A 22,892-nucleotide genomic window follows, 5' to 3' on the forward strand; every position below is an offset into this window, starting at 1 on the left:
TCATAGTGTCAAAAGTTCCAAACTGGTTGTTAGAACCCCAACTATTGGTGTGGGTTCCTGATTTGGCATCCTTCAGTTATATTATTGTAAAGATGAGCCTTTATCCCGTTCAGGATGCTATGAAGCACATGCCAAGAACTGCTGAAGTCAGAATACAACTTTTCTTGGGATAGAGAAATAAAAATCTGGAAAATTTCCTATCATTTTCTGCTTCAACCCAGCCCCAATATGTAAGAGGGAGAAATAATCACACATAATATTGTCCCAGAATAGACTGAAGAAAAAGAAGAAATCTCTGATTATCAAAGCCATAATTAAATGTTTATCCACAGACTTGGGAGATTGCTCTTTCTTATGAATTATAGTAATAGCAATAGCATATGTTTACATCTCCTGAAATCTTACTTGTTTCAGAAGGACTGGTAAAAGCTGCTCGAAGTCCTTTTTTCCATATCCTATGAAAATCCAAAGTCTTTTCCTTGCTTCTTGTGAATTTTTGGGCAGTGGGTGAGAAAATAGTCTCTTGGAATCTTTATATTTTCAACCTCAACATCTGCTGAATTGGGGTAGGTTTTTTTTTTTTTATTATCTTGTCAACTTATGCAAGTTGTTACTCCTTCTCATTGCACTGATCGAGATGTGTAACTTAGCTTCTTCCCATGATATGTCCAAAAATTCCACGTATAAATTCTTGTGGGTATAAAAGATTTTCATGAAACCGTATGGGAACAGTAGCGTGGTAGCAGTTGGGAGAGAGCCAAGCTTTTAATCTCAAAATGGGCATTACTTCAGATGTAATATTCCTGTTCTTAAATATCCTCAGGTTATCTAAAATTGGGGTTTAAAATTGAGAAAATTGAAATTTTGGAATATTTTAAACCTATAGACAATAATAACTAATAATAAAATAAAGACCGATGGATGTTATTGAATCTTAACATTAGGCCATACTTTTTTGGATTCATCTTTTTAAAGAACATTTTAGATATAACTGATGTTCCTGTGCAAAACTCTCTGATCTTGTTCCTTCCCCTTCCCCTGTACAGAAAGCTGCTCTCAGAAATTATCATCCTCATACCCGATTTTATATTTGTTTTACAAGTATATGTAGCCTTAATCAGTTTATATAATGTATGACATGTTTTCAACTTTGCTTAATTGATAAAAGCTAGATATAACAAAGTTACTTTTATTCAACATTTTTGCATATATCTCTATGTCATTTCTTAACAGCTATATAGTATTCTATTATATAACTATTTCACAATCTCTTCATTTTCTTGCTAATGAGCATTTTTGTTTTTAGTCATAGCTTTCACATACTATGCTAAAATGGACATTCTTTTTATTTTTCTCTGAACACATGTGTAATAGTGTCTATAAGAAACAGACCCCCAAAGCCACCAATGGCTCCTTTACTTCTCCCAGAGTCCTACATTCATGTTACTTGCCATGCCCACTAACTTCCTTTTACATTTCTCTTCCTTACTCCTTTCTGTGTAAAATACCTCCTGCCACCCAAAATTACCTGCACTTTTTAAAAATTATTTTTTAACTGTGCAATTCTGCTTTTTCTAGCCCTTAAACTCAGTTCCTGGTTCATCTTTGCATGTGGAATTCCATCCTGGTATTCTGTAGAACAAAAAAGCAAGCAAACAATAAAACCAAAACCTTTTTATAATAGGACCCAGTTTCTTCAAGCAGTTGTGATGCTAAGTTTGCTGTCTCCATTATTTTTAGGCAATGACCCCATAGCATAATTTCCTGTATCTCTTGGTCTGGAGGATCATCATGTACTTGTGAGATTTCATCTGAAAGAATAAAATACACTATTCATTCATTCAACACTTATTTATTACACACATTTTTACAGGGCACTTTACTTATAGGTAGTGGAATGTTCACAAAGCTAAATATGATCGAAGGAACTCTCATTCTAGTCAGGAAAATAAACACAGATGCAAATACTTATAATGTGTTTTAAAACTTTCTTCCAAGAATGGAGCGGAGCACTTTGGAAATATTGAAGAAGGAAAGTTCAATTTGTTTAGAAGGGGAGAAGTTTTCAGAAAAGAGAAGGAAGTGGAAAGAATAATTGCAAGATGTAGAGCCTAGTAGTCTAGTGTGCTTGGGATTGGCAAGGAACTTAGTTGCCAAATTTTAGAATCTGGAGAAAGAAAATTGAGAAACTGTAGCAAGTAAGGTAGATGGGTGCCAAATTTTGCATGGCTGCCTACATTGGGCTCAGTTGTTGGAATTTTAGTCTATAAGCAAGGCAGGAGCCACAGGAGTTTAACAATGATGCTATTGTAATATTAAGACTGGGTTATAAAAAAGAAACTAATAGCTGTCTCAGGTCACTGTTGTGATGTTCCAAGGGGAGACTGCAGGGGGATCGAACTAAGTTCCTGAAGAGGAATGGATGGTTAGTAATTTGGGAAATTTGAACGCTAATCAGGATTTAGCATTGTCAAAATGTTGTTCCCCTTTCTGAGGGATGAAAGGAAGAACCATTAAGGATATGAAGGAATGTGGTTTGGGAGATTAGGTAAGTCAGGAAACCATTCTCCAAGAGAAGGAGTTTGGGAGGAGTGAGTCTTAACTGGAAGGTCAATAATTTGTTTGGGGCAACTCTATGCCTCTGAGGCATGGAATAGAGTTGTTCATCCATGATCAGTGGAACTATGGTTTAGTATTTAGATGTAGATTTAGGAGAGAGTTTCAATATTGTCAAACACAGCAGAGAACTCAAGGAAGAAAAACAGAAAATTTAAGTCTTAGGGAACTGGCAATCAGGGATCGCTAAGGATATTTTTCAAGATCAATGTCAGAGCTAGGTGTACTGCCGCGTGCCTGTAATCCCAGCAGCTTGGGAGGATGAGCAGGAGGATCACAAATTCAAAGCCAGTCTTAACAATTTAGCAAGGCCCCAAGCCACTTGGTGAGATCCTGTCTCAAAATTAAAAATTAAAAAAGGGCTGGGGATGTGGCTCAGTGGTCAAGAGCCCCTGGGTCCAATGCCTGGTCAAAAATAAATAAATAAATAAATAAATAAATAAATAAATAAATAAATAAATAAATAAATAAATAATGCTCCCACTGAGTGCATGGAAGTTGGTGTCGTGGACACTGCTGATTTTATTGCAAGTGTTGGCTCTCTCCGTCTTCCTGGCCAATAGAATTATTGAAGGGGCAATGATCAGAGAAGGATGGTCACCTGAGATCAGCGACACAGAAGAAGTCTTTGGGGGAAATGTGGGGTTTCCTGACAGGCATGGCTCCTTTTCATTTTCCCTTTTTGCTCTTTCTCTTTATTATTTCTAGAATATTCTAGGGTTAGAATATATGTTGAGGATGACAGGGAAAATGGCGTTGTTGAGCACCATGTAGTTCTAGCCTACCAACTTCTAGAGTTCTTATTGTGTAAGATAAACTATTTAAGAGCTTTAATCAGAAAATCTTGAAAGATACGTTTGCTGGGTGTGTATTCTTTATCAGAAGTTAATTCTTCAAGTTGTTATCAACTCTGTGCACTGGCAACAGAGAGTCTCTAAAAGTCTTCAAAGTTGATGGCCAGAGGACTTGACCTTCTCCTTGTCTAATTAGTCTTTGAACACCTATGTGGGAATTTCCTGAAGTAGCCATAAAAATGCGGATCCTGGGTCTTCACTGCAGGTTCTCTTGCATTAACTAGAAATGAAGTCTCATAATCTACCTAGTGTCAGTTTAGGATTTCTCTTTGCTACTTTTATGCACATAAGCATACAGGCTATAACTTTGGGCAGACAGTGAAAGTGACCTTATGTCCACTACATTGGGAGTGGTTTTTCTTATATCTGGGTAGACTAAAGAAATAACTAAGGTCTAATTTTAAATCTAATAGTAAGGAAAGTCAGTCTTGGATACTGGCATTCTCTCGTAACATGAATACTTGGCAACTTTAAAATTTTTTGAGAAAATGGGCTATCTTCAGTACTGAACAACTGAAGGGGAAATAATGGGAGGGTAAGTTGTGAATGTTTTTATCTCCCTCAGTTTTGAGTCTACTAGTACACATGATTTTTCTGGGGAAAGTAAAGTCAGAAATATTCCCATAGAGGTAAAGGAGATTATGGAAGAGGGAATGGAATTGGAAGTCAAGTTGGATAGTTTAAAGAAATCAGTGACATTTTCATGCCAGTATATAGTTCTTACTGTGTAATAGACTAGAGTTGATTACTACATATTTCCACCTGCCAGTTTAGTCTTTAAATAACTTAGAAGATTGTTTTTTCTTTTTCTGCTATCACAGGAACTAAGTCTAAGGTAATATTGAATAAACAGTTCACATCATAGCTGCACAATGACCAGAAGTGGGTAAAGATTTGACTTGTTTATTTGCAGTTTCTGTCTTTGAACACATATTCCCTCTCCCTCCCTCCCTCTCTCTCTCTCTCTCTCTCCCTCTCTCTCTCTCTCTCTCTCTCTCTCTCTCTTTCTCTCTCTCTCTCTCTCTCTCTCGGTTATGTTGTCCAAATGGATATGGTCTCCGAAGTTATGACTTCAAGATAAAACCAAGATAAAAAGCTGGCATCATTATGTTTGACAGAGCATAGACAGTGCTTATGCAGAAATTGAAATGATCAAAACTAACCTCATGGAAAAATGCAAACACTCAAGTGTTATATGAAAATATACATGAATCAAATTTATAGGGCAATTCTAATGCTATTTTTTTAATGTTCATTCCCTCATAGAAGACTCATCAGCTCCACTGTTGTCCAAAATCTTGTTGGGTGGCAGAAATGATGATTAAAGTCTGAGACATCAGAAAAACTCCTTCACATCCACAAAAATGTGAAAACAAACCTTTAGGCAAAATGCTAAAAATAGGTTCATTTTGGTGAAATGGAGCTCTTTGAATAAAGGAAACTAATACTTTTTATCTAAACCATCTGTGGTGTGAAATGGGAAGTCATATAGAAAAGTCCTGGGAGACTTCTGATTGTTCTACATTAGGAAGGAGAGGGAGAGGAGAGAAAAGGGGCTCTCTCTCCATTAATCTAGGAATCAACAAAGTGATCAGCAGAGGGGAAGCTGGAGGCCAACTGGAGCTGACCTCTAATTGTGGATACCTTGGAGGTGAATTTTCTGAGAATGCAAGACCAGAATTATTTCAGGAAACTGATAGACTCTATAAAGTGGCATATTTCTTCTCCTGTTAGGAAGAAGGAAAGAAAGGAGGGAGAGAGAGAAAGAGAGAGAAAAGGGAAAGAAGAGAAGGTGGAGGAAAATAAAAGTCAATCTGAAACAACCCCCCAGGGACTGAGTGCTGTAAAGGACTGTCTCTTCTATTGCATTGGTCTGCTGAAACCACATCATGAAACCAGGTGTTAAAAATGACCCAGCTCAACAGCTAGCACAGCTTTGTAGATATGTGTATTTTGTAATATTACCCAGAAATTGCAGTTTCATTTAGATATGCCGTTCTTTCTTTCTTGCCAAGGTCAGATTGCCAGATTTAAGTTTCTGTGGAACTACCTTGATTAAAAAAAAAAAAAAAAAGCAACTCTACCACAAAATTGGTTATAATTTATGGAGAGATGAATTTGAGAGTTTTCCTCAGGCTGGGGAAATTGGATAGTTCTTTCAAAAATAAATATAGCAGGATAGATGTACAGGCTATTCTTATTTGGGGCCATTTCTTCATGTTTGAGCATTATACCAAGACTGTTGTGTTTATGCTGTGATAGGCCACAAGCAATGGGGCTTACTTGCTTGTTTTTTGTGTAACCAGAGTAGGACCCTGCTGGGTTCATTGGCTTCATCAAACCCAGTCTTGACAGTAGGCTATCCCTTCAATGTCCACACTCAGTTAACTTATCTGAATAATCCAAGAATTATATAGGTCAGTGGGAGACAGCCAAATCTATAAAGGAGCTATGAAGAAAATCTTTGTTAAATGCTGTCCTGAAAAGTATGCTAACAATAAATGTAAGTGATTCCTCTGCCCCTACCCTGGTCTTTCTTTGGCTTTTATTAAAAGCATTGTTTTTATTTTTTGGAATAAAGGATTGATGCTCTTTTTTTGGGGTGGGGGTACTGGGGATTGAACTCAGGAGCACTCAACCACTGAACCACATTCCCAGTCCTATTTTGTATTTTATTTAGGGACAGGGTCTCACTGAGTTGCTTAGCACCTTGCCATTGCTGAGGCTGGCTTTGAGCTCTCGATCCTTCTGTCTTAGTCTCCTGAATCACTGGGATTACAGGCGTTTATCACTGTGCCTGGCTAATGCTATATTTCTTAATTCAATTAGCAACAGGGTGCATTCAGTCCAGCAATGGAACTCTTGTGTTGGTGTAAGTTTCAAGGTCCTTTGGATCAAGTGAGAGGGCACATTTCTGCACAATTCAGCACTTGGCCTAATTTCTCAGAGTGGGCAAGCCTCTGTGAAGATGGCTTTTTTCCTAGGAAATGGGCATAGTGCCCATAAACCTAGAGCTATTTTGGAACTTAGAACACTCTGTGACTTATGGTTCTACAATAGTTTTGGTATGATTTTTGCACTCTAGGTTTTCTTTTGTCTGTATCTTGGACTTCAGCAGAGTGAGGCTTAGGGGAGGCTCAGACCTTCAACACATCTTGCTTTTTGTGTCTAGTCACTTAATTTTTCTAATCGTAAATGCTAAATTAGTATTATTTCTCATGCAGTTACTATCCCCGCTCTCACCACACACAAATGATATGTGAAAAGGGTTAGGGAGATAGAACTCTTGGATGTTTATGGTGGATAGGTAGACACTGAGGGCCAAGCAATATGGTCCATTGTCTGTACCCTGGAATCTGGATGGATGTGATCTTGATCTAAAGTCAAGTATCTGACTAAATTGAAAGCAAAGACTTTACGACAGAATTATGTAAGAGTTAAACTTTGGCAAGCACCTGCTTGATATGTCCTTCTAGAAAGCTTAGTTCATAGCCCAACAATACATACTCTTCCACACATCCCAGAATGTAATGGAAAGTGCCAGCAGAGAAAAGGTTAAGGCATGACAGTGTCCTTTTGCATCTGCTTTCACAGCCTGATGCAATATGAAAAGGTTGAGATGAACCCCTCCCATCAGTCCTGTTGGAAAGGCTAATGTGACTTTTACCACAACACTGAGTCCTTTGTAGTCTGATGTTTAAGTACATTGGAATGTTATTCTTTCCATTGACTTTATGACGGTACTTGGATTTGAGATCACTGGCTCTTACTCTAGTACAAAACTACTCAATCTACCCTTTCTTTTATAGACTTCCAAACAGTCAAACTTGTTTTCTTCTACAGATTTCCACTGAATCAGAGTGAGGTGCATGTTTTACCAAGTGACTAGCCCTCTTTCAGAGTAGTTCCAGGGGGAAACCCCAGTTCCCATGTTGAAGACTAATGGTCACTACTGAACTTTGCCTCAACTTCCCAATGTGGGGTGTCTTTCTCTTGATATGGTAGATAAGGCTGGTGCCAGACCTGGGGAAATAAGACATTTATTTTGGAATTGCATAGACTCTAAACCTTTGACCACCACTTTTTAACTTAATTTAAAACCTTTTGCCTATAACAGTTGCAAGCTGTGGGGGTTTTTGGTCTGTGTGAGGTGACTAACAGTGCTGCTGTGTGGGCAATGTATTAACCTCGCACCCAAACCACCTACTGGCTTCCGGCACCTCTTATCAGCTAAGCCATCAGCTATGAGCTCACATTTTAGCATTGAGAAGCTCCCCACCCCCACCAAAAGAAAAAAAAAAGTGACAGGAGGAGAAAAAGGCTCATTTGGCAATAGTTTGCTCTTGCTGTTTGGCCTGGAGAAAGACATTCAAAGTGGTAGAAGATTGTTTAGTAACAGCTGGCGAGCACCAGGGTGTGAGGCTGATTTTCAGATATGACAGCCACTTACAGGAATGCTGCCAGATACAGCTGTTTAAAAGCCTTAATAAACAGCAAGTCAATACTAATCTTTGCCAAATTAATCTTTTCCCTGACAGCCCATCAGAGCAATTATGTTTGGGCTTATTGTAAACACACAATTGTCAAACAGGGATGCTCCAGACTTAAAAACAAAATACTGTAGTTTGGTTCATAGTCTCTCTTTTGAATGTATTTTCATTTTCTCACTATAATTGACTTTCCATCTTATTTTCTGGTCACTACATATCTTTTTTTCTGGCCTCATGTCAATGTGAATGAAATTTCACTTTCAAATGTCTTTGCTAGTGTAGGAAGTTAATAAAATGTGAAATGACTCATGCTGGTGGTCTTCTGTAATTAGGCACAATTCTGACGGAGTTCAAATATTACATATAGATGTTCTCAGTTGTCTCCCATCCAGTACCAAGGACTTTGCTTCTTCTGATCTACTATGGTGCAGTCTGGTGCTGGATACAAATGACAAGATGTTTGGCTAAGTATGAAATAAGAGGGTGAAGTTGGATCTCTTTGTATATACTAGACTGTCAAGAGCATCTAATTCAGTTCTTTCTAACTCAGCTCTATAGTTCCCTCCTCCTGCTGCTCCCAGCCTCACTCCTTTGAGGTTGGTGAGGTTTGGAGGATTCCACATTCTCTTTCTCTAAGCAATAGTCTTGTCCAAGGATTTGAAGACTTTTTTGCTAGGAAAGGTTTTCCCACACTGACTAATGGTGCCAAAAGAAAGCGCGGAAGTCTCCTTTGAGCATCTTAACAAATAGAACCACTTCATCTGATCCTGGGTTTGTTTAGGAAAACTCAGGAAAGTAAGAATCCACTCCTTGCTTTACCAAGTCATACTCATACTCAGTAATTAGGAAAAAAATAGTGTCCTGTTCATCAGTGTTTTAATTTAGCATTCCATAAAACCAGTCTCCTGAAATTTCTTGTGTTCAACACTCCTACATGTCTAGCACCTTTTTCTCCCTTGCTTCTTACATTCTTGATGTGACGAGTATGTATTATATCTTTCACTTTTGTCACAACTAGAAAAACTCTTGTTATTTAGGCCAAAATAAGATGGTACAACTCATTTTGAGATTCTTTCCATCTTTTTGTAAACTTGGGTTTCTTAGGAAAACATTTCCATCTTCTTCACCCTCCAATGCTTGTCTGTAAGCAAGTATTTAATTTCCTTTTTTACTTAGAAAGGGAAATACAAAATCCTGAAAATTTCATCAAGAAAATACAGAATTCTTATGGCGGAAAATTTGGGAGCTTGCATTGATTGTTATCACCTTTCTTTTGTATCTACTATGTACTATGATATTCCAAATTTTTTAGAAGTTAAAGAAATTATAAAATTTCAGGTAGTCAAAAAGAGATCTGTACTGTGGGGTGCCTCACATGAGGGAAGTGACTCGGAGTAACCAGTATTTAGGGGTAAAATTCATGGATCAATCTTGTACCTTACCTTGCCACTATTTCACTGCTCAATCATCAGCAACTAAGATGAATTTTTCTGTGTTTCTATCTTTACTTTAAAATGAGAATCATGAGTAGAATAAGAAAATGCAGGTCAAATCCCCATTAAACAAATAAATATGAGACTATCTATGTCTAACAAACATTTTCATGTTCCATCATGAAATTATTAGACATTTCCATATAAACAATCTCATATAATAAAGAAATAATGATGGTTACTGGGATTTGCTGGAATCTGGTTAACTTAAAATAGCATTTTAAAATATGACATAGCAGTCTAGGATGGATTCTAAATGGAGCAACTTGTAAATAAACATGACCAATTACTTTGAGTTTTTCCACCTAGGACTTTGTACTTTTAATTTCATTTGAAATTATATCTAAAGTTGTAGCCTGAACTCTATTGTTTCTAGTTCCCACACCATCCGGTGAAACCATATGAAATTGCTATTTAGGTAGGTAAAGTCTCAAACACTGGCAGTTTCATATGGTTCAATCTAATGACCTTTCAAATAAGTGAGGCAATCTTTTGCAAAGTGCAAGAGGCCTGTGGAAAATGGCAATTGGCTGTTGATGTGCTAATTCTAAATTTTGCCCTCCTAAGTTTTAAAAAAATTCCTTAGCAATGAATCTGAGAAAGGATTCACTGCTTTTGTTAAACATGGCTTTCTATGGATAGCTCATGAAGATAGTGTTCTTGGCATTTAAGACAACCAACAAAAATAATCACAGGGAACAACTTCATCCTTAGCTATGTACATGAACTTGGTTAAATAGAAATCATCATTTGACTCATTTTTCCATTGTCAGCTCTTTCTCATTTGGATGGGAATTGGAATTTTAGGCTGTTCTTGATTATGTTAGAAGTTCAACCTACTCCTACTCACTGTCATGTTCTTTTTAAAATTTTTATACTTAGCTATAATTCTGATTGGGGGCATGTTGGTGAAGATATTTTGTGTTCAGTACTGCTGAATTTCTTAGAATGAGTTGATTTATGGTTCAGGAATCTTTTGATGTACTCCAGCAGAGAATTCTGTGTATATCACTACTGTTCCTCTGAGTAATAAACTACGGCTACCTCAATGGCTGCTGTGTCTGGATTGACTTTGGGCCTCTGGCTTCCTTAAGGATAGTGGACTTAAAGAAGGAGGATTTCAAGATGGCAGATTTCTTAGGAAACAACTTAATGTTCTAGAGCCTCAGGTTGGTGAGAGGGCACTTTCAGAGTTTCAGAAAAGAATATCTGAGGCCATGGCAGTTGTTAATCCCGACTATGCCAATTCACTTCTGCCCTGAGATTTATTTGGGATTTCTCATTTGGCCTATCTTTTAGAGACTGATGGATCACCAAATAGAATACGGTCACGCATGGTAAGAGTTTTTATTGACGATGTATTTTCTTTTATTTACATTTGTTTTTTACTGTATTTGGTATTAAATTTCAACACTCTCTCTACCCTGGTTGCGCACCTGCTCTGGAGAAGCTGTAAACAACATCACACTTTCCTGTACAAACCGCCTGTCAAAGTCAAAGCTGCTTATTCTCGTCCCGGTAATTACCTTCTCAGTTTAGACTTAATGCAAGAGAAATTTTTACTTTATCATAATATAATAAATAAAAGACATTAGTTAATTAGTAGTGCTGGTATATTTCTAAAATACTAAACAGACAAACAATAAACTGTGAACTTAATCACATGAGTTCTTATACAGTTTCAAGACAGGAAAATTAGAGCTCTCAGCTACAGTCATTTTAATAATCACATTGGATCTGCATTATTTATTAGTTATTACATGCTCAAGTGACTCAAGGTTGTACAATACCTAAAATCATTCCAAAGCAAGCATACCTTTTGTCTTTTTAATTCTGACTGGGTTACATAATGTATATATTTGTATTTCGTTAAATTGCTAGATTTATTTTGCACATTCCATGAAAGAGACATTAACCATTCTTTTGATTTTCAACCAGATTAACTTAGTTGATACAATCCCCTGTAAGGGGATAATTTTCTAGCTCTTTTTTCGTGTAGAAACTGTGCAAATTCTCATTCAGATTCTCAAAACTTCTAGTCCCCTCACAAATCTCTAGTACCCTCAGAATTCTCTTGGAAGATCCAAAAATTCTGGGAAAAGAAGTTGCTTGTAGAGACACAAAAGACAGCAAGAATGTCAGTTCCTAAAAAACAGCTTTCAAATTTGGAATGCTTTTCCTTTTTCTTTTGCTGTCTGGTTACTCACCTTTCATTTCTAGGTTTATTCTTAGCAGTTTGCTTCCCTTTTGTTTCTTCCCCTGGATCAGTTCTTACATGTTTGCGGGACTTTGTGAGAAGCATAGAGCTTGAGGAGTTTTGGGTGACTGGACTTTAATTTGATGGTGTGGGTAGGGAGGGTGATTTTCAGAATTGACTAAAACCAGCTGAGAACTGAAAGCAACTCTTTTTAGGTAGAGGATGTGTGTGTGTTTAGTCTTAGAGCTGTGTGACTTTGGGGCAATTTTCCTTTGTATTGAAGAAGAAAGAAAGTTCTTAAGTAGAATAGTTTTCATTTGCATCAACCAAAGAAATGCAGAAATAAGGACTGGTTTCTTTAATTTACTGCTAAATGAAAAGCAGGTTTGGCTTTATTCATGTCACTGTAAAAACTAAATAATAAAGTATTCACACCAAGGGTGAATTTTTTTTTTTGCCAGCAAAAGTTAAAACATCAAAGAAACCTCTTTCAAATACTAACAAATTTACTTACAAACACCTATATTTATTATTTCATAAATAGGCGCAACAGGTTCCATAAAAAAAGATTAAATACAGACACAGTATGAAGAAACAATAATACAGAGCCATATGTAAAGGTTATAATTTAGCTGTTTCCAATCTGTTTCTGCATCTAGTAAGATACCAGGTAAGCATTTGGCAGTTTTATACATAAAAGGACTTAAATGACATTTACTAACCATTACACAAAAAGTGATACAAAAAAGCAATTTTTCTGCAGTACAAAATAAATGGGTTTGCGCTTCCCTTAACACTAGTTTCTTTTTGTCTGATCAATGAGACAAAGCCAATTTGTTTTTAAATTAAAATCATTTGGGAATATTTTTTCAAATATTTTGAAAATATAGAACTATTAGTTGTTTTAAAAATGAAGTAAAAATATGAATGTTTGCCAATTTAACCCCTATCATGAAATCAATAAACTGGGATGAACCAGTTTCAAATTACAATTTAGCTACAAAAACATTCACATTTTATACTCTAGGAGAGTGTAACATAGATGCTATTTACAAACTTGCTATGACTGCTACATCAAGCCATTTAAAAAGTCTTTAGTAGTTTCATATAAACACCCATTATGAAAACCAATGGAAAATCCAGGACTGTTATCCGAGACATCTACAGTTGCTAAGGCAGTTACTAGGGCGCAGCACTTCACAGCAAAAAACCAACATAAAATCTGAATGGTCCGTATTTCCTTCAGGGAAGGAGAAAAACAATGTCCATAAAGGATTAAAAAAATAATAAAGAAGCATGACTATTTCTTCCAGAGTGGGTGACCCACAAGCTCAAATGGTCCTAAGTGCTTAGCAACTTGTATTTTCTAATAAAATGGAGAACTGCCTTGGCTGTGCAAAGCATTCCATGGTGAAAAGACTTCCCTGAATTCCTCAGTGGAAAGAAGAGGTGTTCAGATTTTCAGGTAAGGTACAGTGCTTTGTCCCTCTGCATGCCCCTGTGTGGAGAGAACACAGACAATTCCTTGTTACAAGACAATCTGTGCTCCAGGTGAGAGCAGGGGTCAATGGCTTTGAGTTATTTGCTCTAGCTTTAGGGACGGAGTTATGTACTGGGAAAGGGCACAGGTAGTTAACCTACATCTAAAGCGAACGGTGATCTAAAGGTATTCATTCTTGGAAGGTCTAGAAGATGACTTAAATTGTTTCTGGAGCGATGTCTTTGTCCTTCCTGAATGAGCAACCATCCCCAGATCCTTACCAGATAGCGGTTTTGAAAGCTGGAGTACAACACCGATCAACTAGGGCGTATGCTATGAGCTCTGTAAACCACCAGGTGGCGATGACTGGCCGCTTACCCACTACTGCAGTAGTCGTTATTCCAATCCACAGGCTGTGGGGGAGGATTTCTGCACCCCGAACGCACATACTCCATTGCCTGGGTGACAACTTGTGCGGCTGTGGATGTAGGATTGATAATAGTCTGATAGTCAGGTTGAAGAGTAAATCCCTGAAGGGGAAAAATGCAAGTCCACAAATAAGGATCAAAGTGCCTTTTAAAGAAGAAAAGCAACTAAATATTTATCCATTCTTTGCAAATACCCTAGACCTTCTTGCTCCTGTCTCTGCAAGGGGAAGCCTTTGGGAAGGGCCCATAAAACTTAACAAATGTAGAAAAGAAATGCCCACAACTCTGGTCAACTTACCTTTCCTTCATCTAACTGTGCGTCAGAAGACCTTTAATTATACTCTTGAGGAGATAAATTGACTTGAGAAAACAATTTAAAATGTAGAGAAGCCAACTCAATCAAAACAAAGGGAGAAAAGAGCTTAAACCCCTCAAAGTTTATGTTTTCTATCTAATCTAAAGATACATTAATAGTTAATCCCCAGAATATGCAACAGAATCTTTTTTGAAGGATTCAGGCAGCAGGTGGCTGAGTGTCTTATTAGACTACACCTATTCACATATTGTTCTCAAAACCCTTTTTCTTCATTCAATCACAAAGGGACCATCTGCTTCTTCTTTTATTTGTATTTCTTTCTCAGCTAAAAAATTTCAACCAAAGCTTTTTAACAGTTGTTGGACTAATATAAGGAAAGAGATGCAAAACAACTTGCCATTCGAAAACACAGAGAGGGAAAAGTGTAAGACAGAGCAAATATTTTTTAATTGAAAAGTCTATTAACCAGAAAACAATAATCAGACTTCAGGAAGATTCTTTGAATTCACTAGTATGTGAAGTGTTGACTTTTAATCCTAGCAAAGCTATTAAAAATTCAAGGACAGAATCTCTGAAGTATATAGCTATATCTGGTAAACAAAAAGCATTATATGCAAAGATTTATTTTTAGCTTATCTGGTGAATTCAAGAGCAGCATAAGCAAGCTTTGCTGGAAGTGACCAAAAAAAGCAACTTAATTAATCTCATGGTTGTCTCTGCAGCAGATTCCATCCATGAGTTTTAACCACTGAGAAATCAAGAGATTTAAGAAAGAACCATTCCCTATTTACTTGGAGGAAGTTTTGACAACATAATATTGTTGAGTTTTTACTTTTCTTAAACTCAGTAGGATACTCAGAGAATTGATTTTTCTAAGGATATTTCCTTAGACTTTAGTTTATGTTTGGATGTCCCCTGTGTAATGACTCCAGGACAATATCTACTAGCAACTGTCTTCAACTCTCAATATGGGATTTTAGGTATTAATTTATTTTCCATTCAAATGATAAAGACTTGAAACCAATATCTACATGTACTCCCACCCAAATTATGGAGAAAGACAAAATTCTGGATGTTTGGAAACAATCATTGGAGAGTGGAGAATTTATACAGATTGGTTGTTTGAACTTGTACAGACTAAAAATTTCCAAAGTTCTCAACTGCTTTGTGGGAAGTAAGTTAGTCTGTGTACATACCACCTGTAGCTCAAACTGTAAATGTCTTCCAAATGAGAAGGTAAAAAGTAAGAGGCTCTAACCGCTAATTTGGGAATTCAGTCTTTTCCAGGCAGAAATCTTCTTTCTCTAAACGTGCCCAAATTTCCAACATGGAAGGGGTCTTACTTTAATGAAATGTTCGTTTCCTCAGAGGCCTGTTATCTTGTCTAGCATTCTTGACTTCTCCCCCTAGTGTCTAGTGCGCTGCTGGGCAAAGGGCAGGAGAAAGCTCTGAGGGAGCCTTGTACTGATTTCCTTTACTAAGTCCCCCTTGTAAGGCTACCTCGGGGACCCTGAGATCTGACGGTATTTGCAGTGCTTACTGGATATTCTCAGGGCCTAGCCTGTAGTAGTGGCTCAATAAATCATATCTTTCAATAAATAATGTTTAGTACAGATTATTTGATGCTACTGTTAGAAAGGCATGGGGGGGGGGGGTAAATGTGTAAATGCCAGGGCTTTCCTGTCTTTTTAAATTAAAGTTCTCTATATTGGATTGTTACACAATGGACAAAATAGAACCTGAAAGTAAATAAGTATCAAAACAAAGAGTAGTTGAAAATATCTTGAGTTGGAGGTATGGAAACATGAAAAAGCAACACACAGACACAAAACCATCTTTTTTCCCATTCTGTGAAGAGAGATCCTTAAGTTTGGTGAGAGAATCTGAGGCAAACATTAATTTTTACATTATGAGTTAAAATTAAATGGATGACTTCAGTTTATAGACCTAAATTATGTGCTGTCTAGAAAGTTTAAAGATTAAAAATTTAGCTAACTGCAGCGTATAAATTTAAGTAAATCGTTAATATCAAAACAAGCAAGAACCAAGAAATATACAGGCAAAGCCTGAAATAACATTATTTAACATTATTTTACTTTCAAGTTAGAAAATGAAAAAAATGCTTGTGAACATTATATAAAGAGATACTGAGGTCAAACAGAGCTAAGTACATTTTTATAACTGATGCAAATTGGAAAAAACAATGATGATATACATACTTTGGAAAATGTTTGCTTAGCAGTCTAATTAAACAAGACTGAATATTTTGCATTTTAATGCTCAGGAGAAAAATCACCAACTGTTTTGTAGCATGCCTGGAATTTTAAATTTCATTTTCTGGTGCCAGATTGAAATAAAAATAGGAAACATGATAAAGATTAATTTGATGTCAGAAGGGACATTTGCTCTTTAATTAGATTTCTGTAGCCCTAGCAGTTTTGTTGTGCCACCATAGCAAGTTTGAAAAAGCCTACAGCACAACCAAACAGTGATCCTCATGTCCACACTTTACTGGAAACTAATTTCATTTCCTGCCTGTCTGGAGAGGTATTTTCAACAGGGCATCAATGTTTTTGTCTTCACGACTGATTTATTCATCAATCTCAATGTGATTTTTTTAAAACCTTTAAATTACACCCAAATCCTAAAGCAGCTGTTTATTACACAAGGAAATTGAAAATCTGTCTATGTGATATCATACAAAGATTTTTTCTTAAGGTTATAAAGGAAGTTGACAGATATTAATGATTTCTTCTCTTAACTTCATTCGACAATACAGTGAGCAGAAAAAAAGGACAAAACTGGATACCCCAAAAAGAGGTTCACGGGTTCCATGTATAAAATGTTATTCTAGAAAAAAAAAAAAGTGAAACTATTATTCCTGGTGGACTATACAACAATTTTTGTAGGATACATTCATTTTCAAAAGGATAATAAAAATGTTAAAGTAATATTGAAATATGAGATATTCTTTTAGAAATACAGTAGCCATTAACTTTCTTCCTTCTCTTTTTGGTGTGTATGTGTTGTGTGTGTGAGCACATGAGCATGCACGTGCACACACAAATGAAAACATGGCACTCATCCTTGGAAGCAAAGGTGTTTTGGACAAAGGTGTTTTGGATAATGATGATTCAGACAGGTCAAATTTTATCCACAGCTTGGACACACACCAAAACCATGATTTTTTCTCCATTTTATGAAAATACGTCCTTAAGTTGTGAGAGAATATCATGCAAACATTATTTTTTAGGTTTATTAGCTAAGATTAAATGGGTGACTTCAGTTTATAAAAACCAAATCACGTGCTATTGATAAGTTCAAAGATTGAAAATTTAGCTAACTTTAGTGTCTAAATTTAAGTGAATCACAAATACCAGAACAACCATGGACCAAGAAATATATATGCAAAGCCTGAAGCAACATTTTTTTAACAATATTTTACTTTCAAGTTAGAAAATGAAACATGCTTCATTTTCCTGGTAGACTGGAACAACATGTACAGGCTGAAGTCTCAAGGAAGACTTGAATGTTGCCCCTGACAACTATTGTGATTGTAGCAAATTAAGATATCCAGGGTGATGGATTTTTCTATCTTAATTTTAGGATTATCTACCTACAGGGTCTGCCAATCTCCTCAATCTGCACATTCCTGCTCCAGTACCTGCTGGTGACCTTACCCTGTCCCCACCACTCTCTCCTCATTCATTCGATATCCATTGGTCTTTTCATCTCCTGGGCAAGACAACTTTATCAGTATCCTTGGCTAAGGGAGATTTCCATAGAAGATGTATCCCTTTGCTTGCTACAAAAAAGTTGATTTCAGAACTAACTAGGATTTACAGACCCTCCCAATTTTTAGAAGAAACAGATTTTCTACTACAAAAGTTTTTCATCTACAAGAATAACAGAGCAAGGGGCAAGGAGCCTAGCATTAAGAATCCAGGCTCTGATTTCTGAAGGGATCTGGGTTTCAATTCCAACTCTGACCTTGTGAGTAGATTATTTAACTCTGCCAAGTCTCAATGTCCTCATCTGTAAAATGAAGACAATGCTAGTATCTGCACTGCAAGTTTTCTGAGAAGTAAAGATGAGTTAAAAGCATTAAGGAATACTAATACCTGTCTATAATAGTAATAATAATAATAATAATAGCAATAACAATAATAATAATGAATTTGAGACCACATATATTTGATTTTTCTTTCTGCCTCTTCTCCCTCCCCTGCCCAACTTTTAGCCTGAAATTCCACAGAGGGCTGTAGAGGACTGTGTTAATATATTTACAGAAAGCTCTGAGGACAAAAGAGTAATTAGACTATAAAAATGATAGCTGAATTTGCTACTATTTGTAGCTTTTCCCTTTATCTATATTTTAATATAAGCTTTTAGGATTTTTGAATACTCTGTGTTCAATTGAGTTTACATGGTTTACTTCTAATTTTCAAATTTTGAAAAAAACCTCAAAATCTAAGTTAAGATTTCCTGTAAATGATTTGAATAATCAAGAAATGAGTAAGGAGGTTTGCAGACCTCCAACATTTTCAAATTTATGCAGAGGTGAACTACCCTTATTTATTTCTTTATATTTTTGTGGTGCTAGAGATCAAACCCAGGGCCTGATGTATGCCAGGCAGGTACTCTACCTCTGAGCTCCCCAGATATCCATTTTTAAGTAAACTCTGGTTAGAATGTTCAGTTCTTAAGATTTTCAGGGTTCCACCAAATTTGCTATTGACCCTGATTTTATATTAGAACATTCATTGGACTTAACCAGCAGACCAGTTCAGATATTCTCATCTACAAGCAATATTTTAAAAAAATATACATAGAATTTTCTATTATGAAAAGATCTTTGGCACTGTGTGACATCGCAAAACAACAAATATACAAAACAAAACAGGGGATTAAAAAGATAAAGCAAAAATGGATATCTTGGGGAGGAAACCAGTGATTATGAGAAGCAACAGTCAATTACTGGATGATACGTGCTCCACAAACCTATCAGTTGTCAATTACAATATTTGTAGAATATTTTTGATTTTTTTCTCCATTTAATTAAAAGAATAGAAACACATGTCCCCCAGCCTTCACTGGATGAACAGGCCCCCTCCCTAGCCCCTCAGAAGAGGGGTGCTGATTCTAAGCCTGGAGCTATGGTGCTTACTTGCTGCATGGTGGGTGAATGTAAGGCAGACTGGACCTGCATGGGGAGCTGGTTCCCAAGGGGCTGCTGCATGGCGAGTGGCTGGTGCTGCTGCATGCTGAGATGCTGGTGGAGAGGTGGGCTGATCTGGAGGGGAGGAGGGGGGGACACAGCCATGTTTGCTATAGAGACAGTCACTGGCATTTGGTTATTCGGCTTGGGCGCGATGTTCCTGGGGAGACTAGGATGCATGGCAGTTAGGTGGGGATTCATTCCTGGTTGTTGGTGATAGTGGGAACTTAGGTACAGAGCTGAATGGGCCTGGCTGGGCCCATGGAACACTGACGGCTTGGAATTGATCAGCTGAGGAGGTTGAGACGTCTTAACATCGACAGGTTCACTGTAGCTCTGTTGAAGAAACACATGAGAGAAGAATTAGGAGAGTATCCATGGAACATGGATTCGATGAACAAGATGCTCTGTGAGCTTATGCACAAACTTTCATGGGAATCAACACCCATGGCTATTCTTGACTCTCTTATCTAAGAATTCCTCCATCCTTATTTTTAACATAACTTATACAAGATTGAGTTTAATTCTATCTCTTTTATGAAATCTAAAACAATCTGCGCTGACATTTTATTCCTTTGCCTAAAATGCTAAGCTCTAACTTGCAGACTCTTATCATCCAAAGATAAAAAGATGGGGGGTAGGAGGATGCCATCATCTCTCCAATGGGAAACACAACATAGTTTACTTTCAAAGTCTCAGTTCTGCAGTTCTCATATGGATTATATGTTTACCCGCCACCCACCCCCACCTTGTAGTCTCAGAGCCTTGGCCTAGATACTTCCACAAAGAAAACAAAACTGGTTGATGGAAATGGCTATGGAAGAAAAAGTTCTAAAATACCTTTCTGAAGTCATATAAAATTACATTAATATGACTTCAAAGTAACCACAGAACTCATCTTGAATTTTTTTAAAAGAAGTTGATGATGAATTGTCCTCCTTAATGAAGTGGATAAAAATAATCTCTCTTAGAAATTTTAGACTCCATCATAAATTAATATAATTTTGCCCTAATTTTTTCTACACCTTCATGGGGTCATTTCCTAATAATCTTTTAATTCACTTCAAAACTCGACATTTCACTGGAAGTTGAAAAGAATCAAGAATTTACCCTGGGGCATTACCTCTTGGACACTTTTTCTCCTACTTTTGTTGAGAGAAAGAGATTGACCTAGCAAATAGGGAAAGGTGAAATCAACAAGCAGAAAAAAATGCTAAGATGTTGTTGTTCTGGAGAAAAAGTCACTTTGTCAAAATATCTGGAAGATGCAAGTATGCCCTTATTCTGTGACTTTAATGTCACGCTTACTCTTTGACAAGTCTGTGAGTGTCTTGTTGCTCTCAGCACTGCAGGGACCCCTAGCACTGTGAGAATCTTCCCTGTCCCTCCTGTTTGGGGCCCCACCACCTAGGCATTTGAAGATACTCAAGCCAGTTAGCTGCATTATCATAGACCAGCCTGCAGAACTGGTGGCCACCCAGTTAATTTGTACCTAATAATGTGAAAAAATTAAATGAAAACCATGAAAATAATGATGTTGCATATATGTGCTCACTCTTGAGGTGGCACTGGTTTGGCAGTAGCAGGTGGACTGCTAGCCCCATAGCCTGTCTCCGTAGTAAGGAGATATCTGATGCTTGTTAAAATACACCAAGCCATGGAAATCTTATGTTCCATGATGATCCCATGTGGAAATATGTTAAGGTGTACTCAAAGAATCCATGCTTCCCATAGGAATCCTCTCATTAGGACATTTTCCTCTGTGTCAATGTCGATGCAGCCTTATGAAATAGGAATAAATATTTAGCCTTTCCATCTTCTGCATTAATATTAAAAGTGTCAAAAACCACTCACCAAAAATTTTAAAGACAGACTTTAGACTAAAGAATCTTTATTAAATGTAATATCTTAAAGGTACTTTTAATTAAAAAGTTTTAAGATTTGTTTTTTGCTGTCATTAAAAAAATCTTACCATTGATGTGTAAAATAGTTAACAATTCTATGAAAAAGTCAAATGGGTTAATTGGGGTTGGGTAAACAGTGACTCCTTCTAAATCAGAAAAATATGTACTGCAACTGATAATGCCTCAAAAATCATTCCATGTATGTCAAGAAGATCATGTGTTCATCATGTGTCTGTGTGTGGAAGTCATATGGGAACGTATTTTTGTTGTGTTTGGATTGTTTCTCTTTTAGCTTATTACACAGCAGCAAAGTTCATACTTGTTCATGGACTATGTAAACATCATAGTGGAAAGAAATGGTATCTATCTAATAAAAATTAATACATGTTGGTGCATTTTAATTTTTTGCTTTATAGTTGTTTTTAACTTAAAAAGAATAAAGATAATTTACATTTCTGATACAACTAAAACTATGAAATGTATGTCATTATAAAATGTTTTTCCTTTTTTAATTTCCATATATACCTTCTTACTAGGTAATAAATAATTATTGACTACAGAAATAAAACTGTTGAATTCAAAAGAAATGGTGAATCCATTTTTTTAAATAACAGCATATAGTCTACCATACAGCTAGATAATAAATAGGTAGATAGATGATGGTTAGATAAATAGAAATAAAATAGTGCTAAATGTATATGCATATATATAATAATGTATGTGTATATGTATGTATATATTCATAGAAATAAATAGCATTCTAAGTTGAGATACTTTATTGTCAACCTTGTAAAGTCTCTCTTTGCTTATGGATGAGTAAACACAATTTTTGTATTCAGCTATTTGTCACTTACCTTCTTTATACCAAAGCATGTAAACATCAATTTCTCCAAACCTATTTGGAATAGTGGTAACTTTGAATCATCATTAGGACTATTGTAAACTCAAATTAAATAGATTTTCAAAAATAATGATTCGGATGACACTTGAAATAGAATTTGTAATATAGAGGGAGGAAGAATTTTAGAAAGCTACATTTTTCCCCTTTACTTTCCAAATCGTTGACTGTTGAGCCACATCCCTATCCATGGTAGGCACTCCAATATGAGCTCTCATTCTCTGTATTCTTTTGTTCCCAAGATGTTATGAATCCAGGAAGGGATTTTTTTTTTTTTTTTTAATGTCGGGGACTTGAATCTGTAGTCCATGCATACAGCACCATGTAAAGTACATAGAGGACACACATGTTTGTTGAATGAGTAAATGACTATTTGGGGGCAGTACGCCATGTAGACACTCATCCTTCTGAGACCTCTCACCTAGTCATGTGTTGGGACTAATGACATGTTAACTAACTCAGGCTGACTCCTTACTCCCTGGCGGTGAGCAAGATCAAGGACTCAAAGGTGGTTTCAATAGTTAATGACAATATATTGAACCACCGTCAGGGATTGGTTCTGATTGATCAGCTTGTGCTTGCCATGTAGTCCTATGGGACTCTCACCTGCGTGAAACCCCATGCCTTGCTGACCTTTAAGCTGATTGGTTCCCACCTAGCCCCCACCCTACATAAAAGCTGTGTGATTTCCTCAAAAAATGAGATTCCTGCTGTGCCTCCTGTGCTGAGAGACCTCCTGGCTCTGGTGTGTTTCCTTTGCCACCGATGCTCATCATCCTGCTCGGCCCCGTATTCTCCTCAGGTGGGCCCTGAGGAGGTACATCGGACCTTGTTGCCCTACAGGGAGCAACAGTCATGAATTGGAAAACCTACAGAATATTCAATGGATGTTCTCCATTCTCTTCTCTTAGCATGGACCACACACTTCCTGAAGTGATGAAAAGCCCTTAGTGTTGTCCTCTGACTGTGTGCTCTGCGCTGTAGGCTTCACTGGCTCT

General features: G+C 36.8%; 1 protein-coding gene across 1 annotated transcript in view; it reads right to left on the minus strand.

The window, feature by feature from the left end:
• Positions 1–10,810: 10,810 nt before the first annotated feature.
• The window catches only part of TOX (thymocyte selection associated high mobility group box), a 292,226-nt gene continuing 280,144 nt past the window's right edge, over positions 10,811–22,892 (minus strand). Inside the window, exons 7-9 of the mRNA XM_079124819.1 lie at positions 19,042–19,428; positions 13,509–13,660; positions 10,811–13,148 (exon numbers count right to left, since the gene is read on the minus strand). Of these exons, the coding sequence (XP_078980945.1) occupies positions 13,112–13,148; positions 13,509–13,660; positions 19,042–19,428 (576 nt within the window). The 3' untranslated portion in view covers positions 10,811–13,111. The remainder of the gene's footprint in view (positions 13,149–13,508; positions 13,661–19,041; positions 19,429–22,892) is intronic.

The sequence above is a fragment of the Sciurus vulgaris genome, assembly GCF_902686455.1.
Source record: "Sciurus vulgaris genome assembly, chromosome: 1".
Taxonomy (NCBI): Eukaryota; Metazoa; Chordata; class Mammalia; order Rodentia; family Sciuridae; genus Sciurus; species Sciurus vulgaris.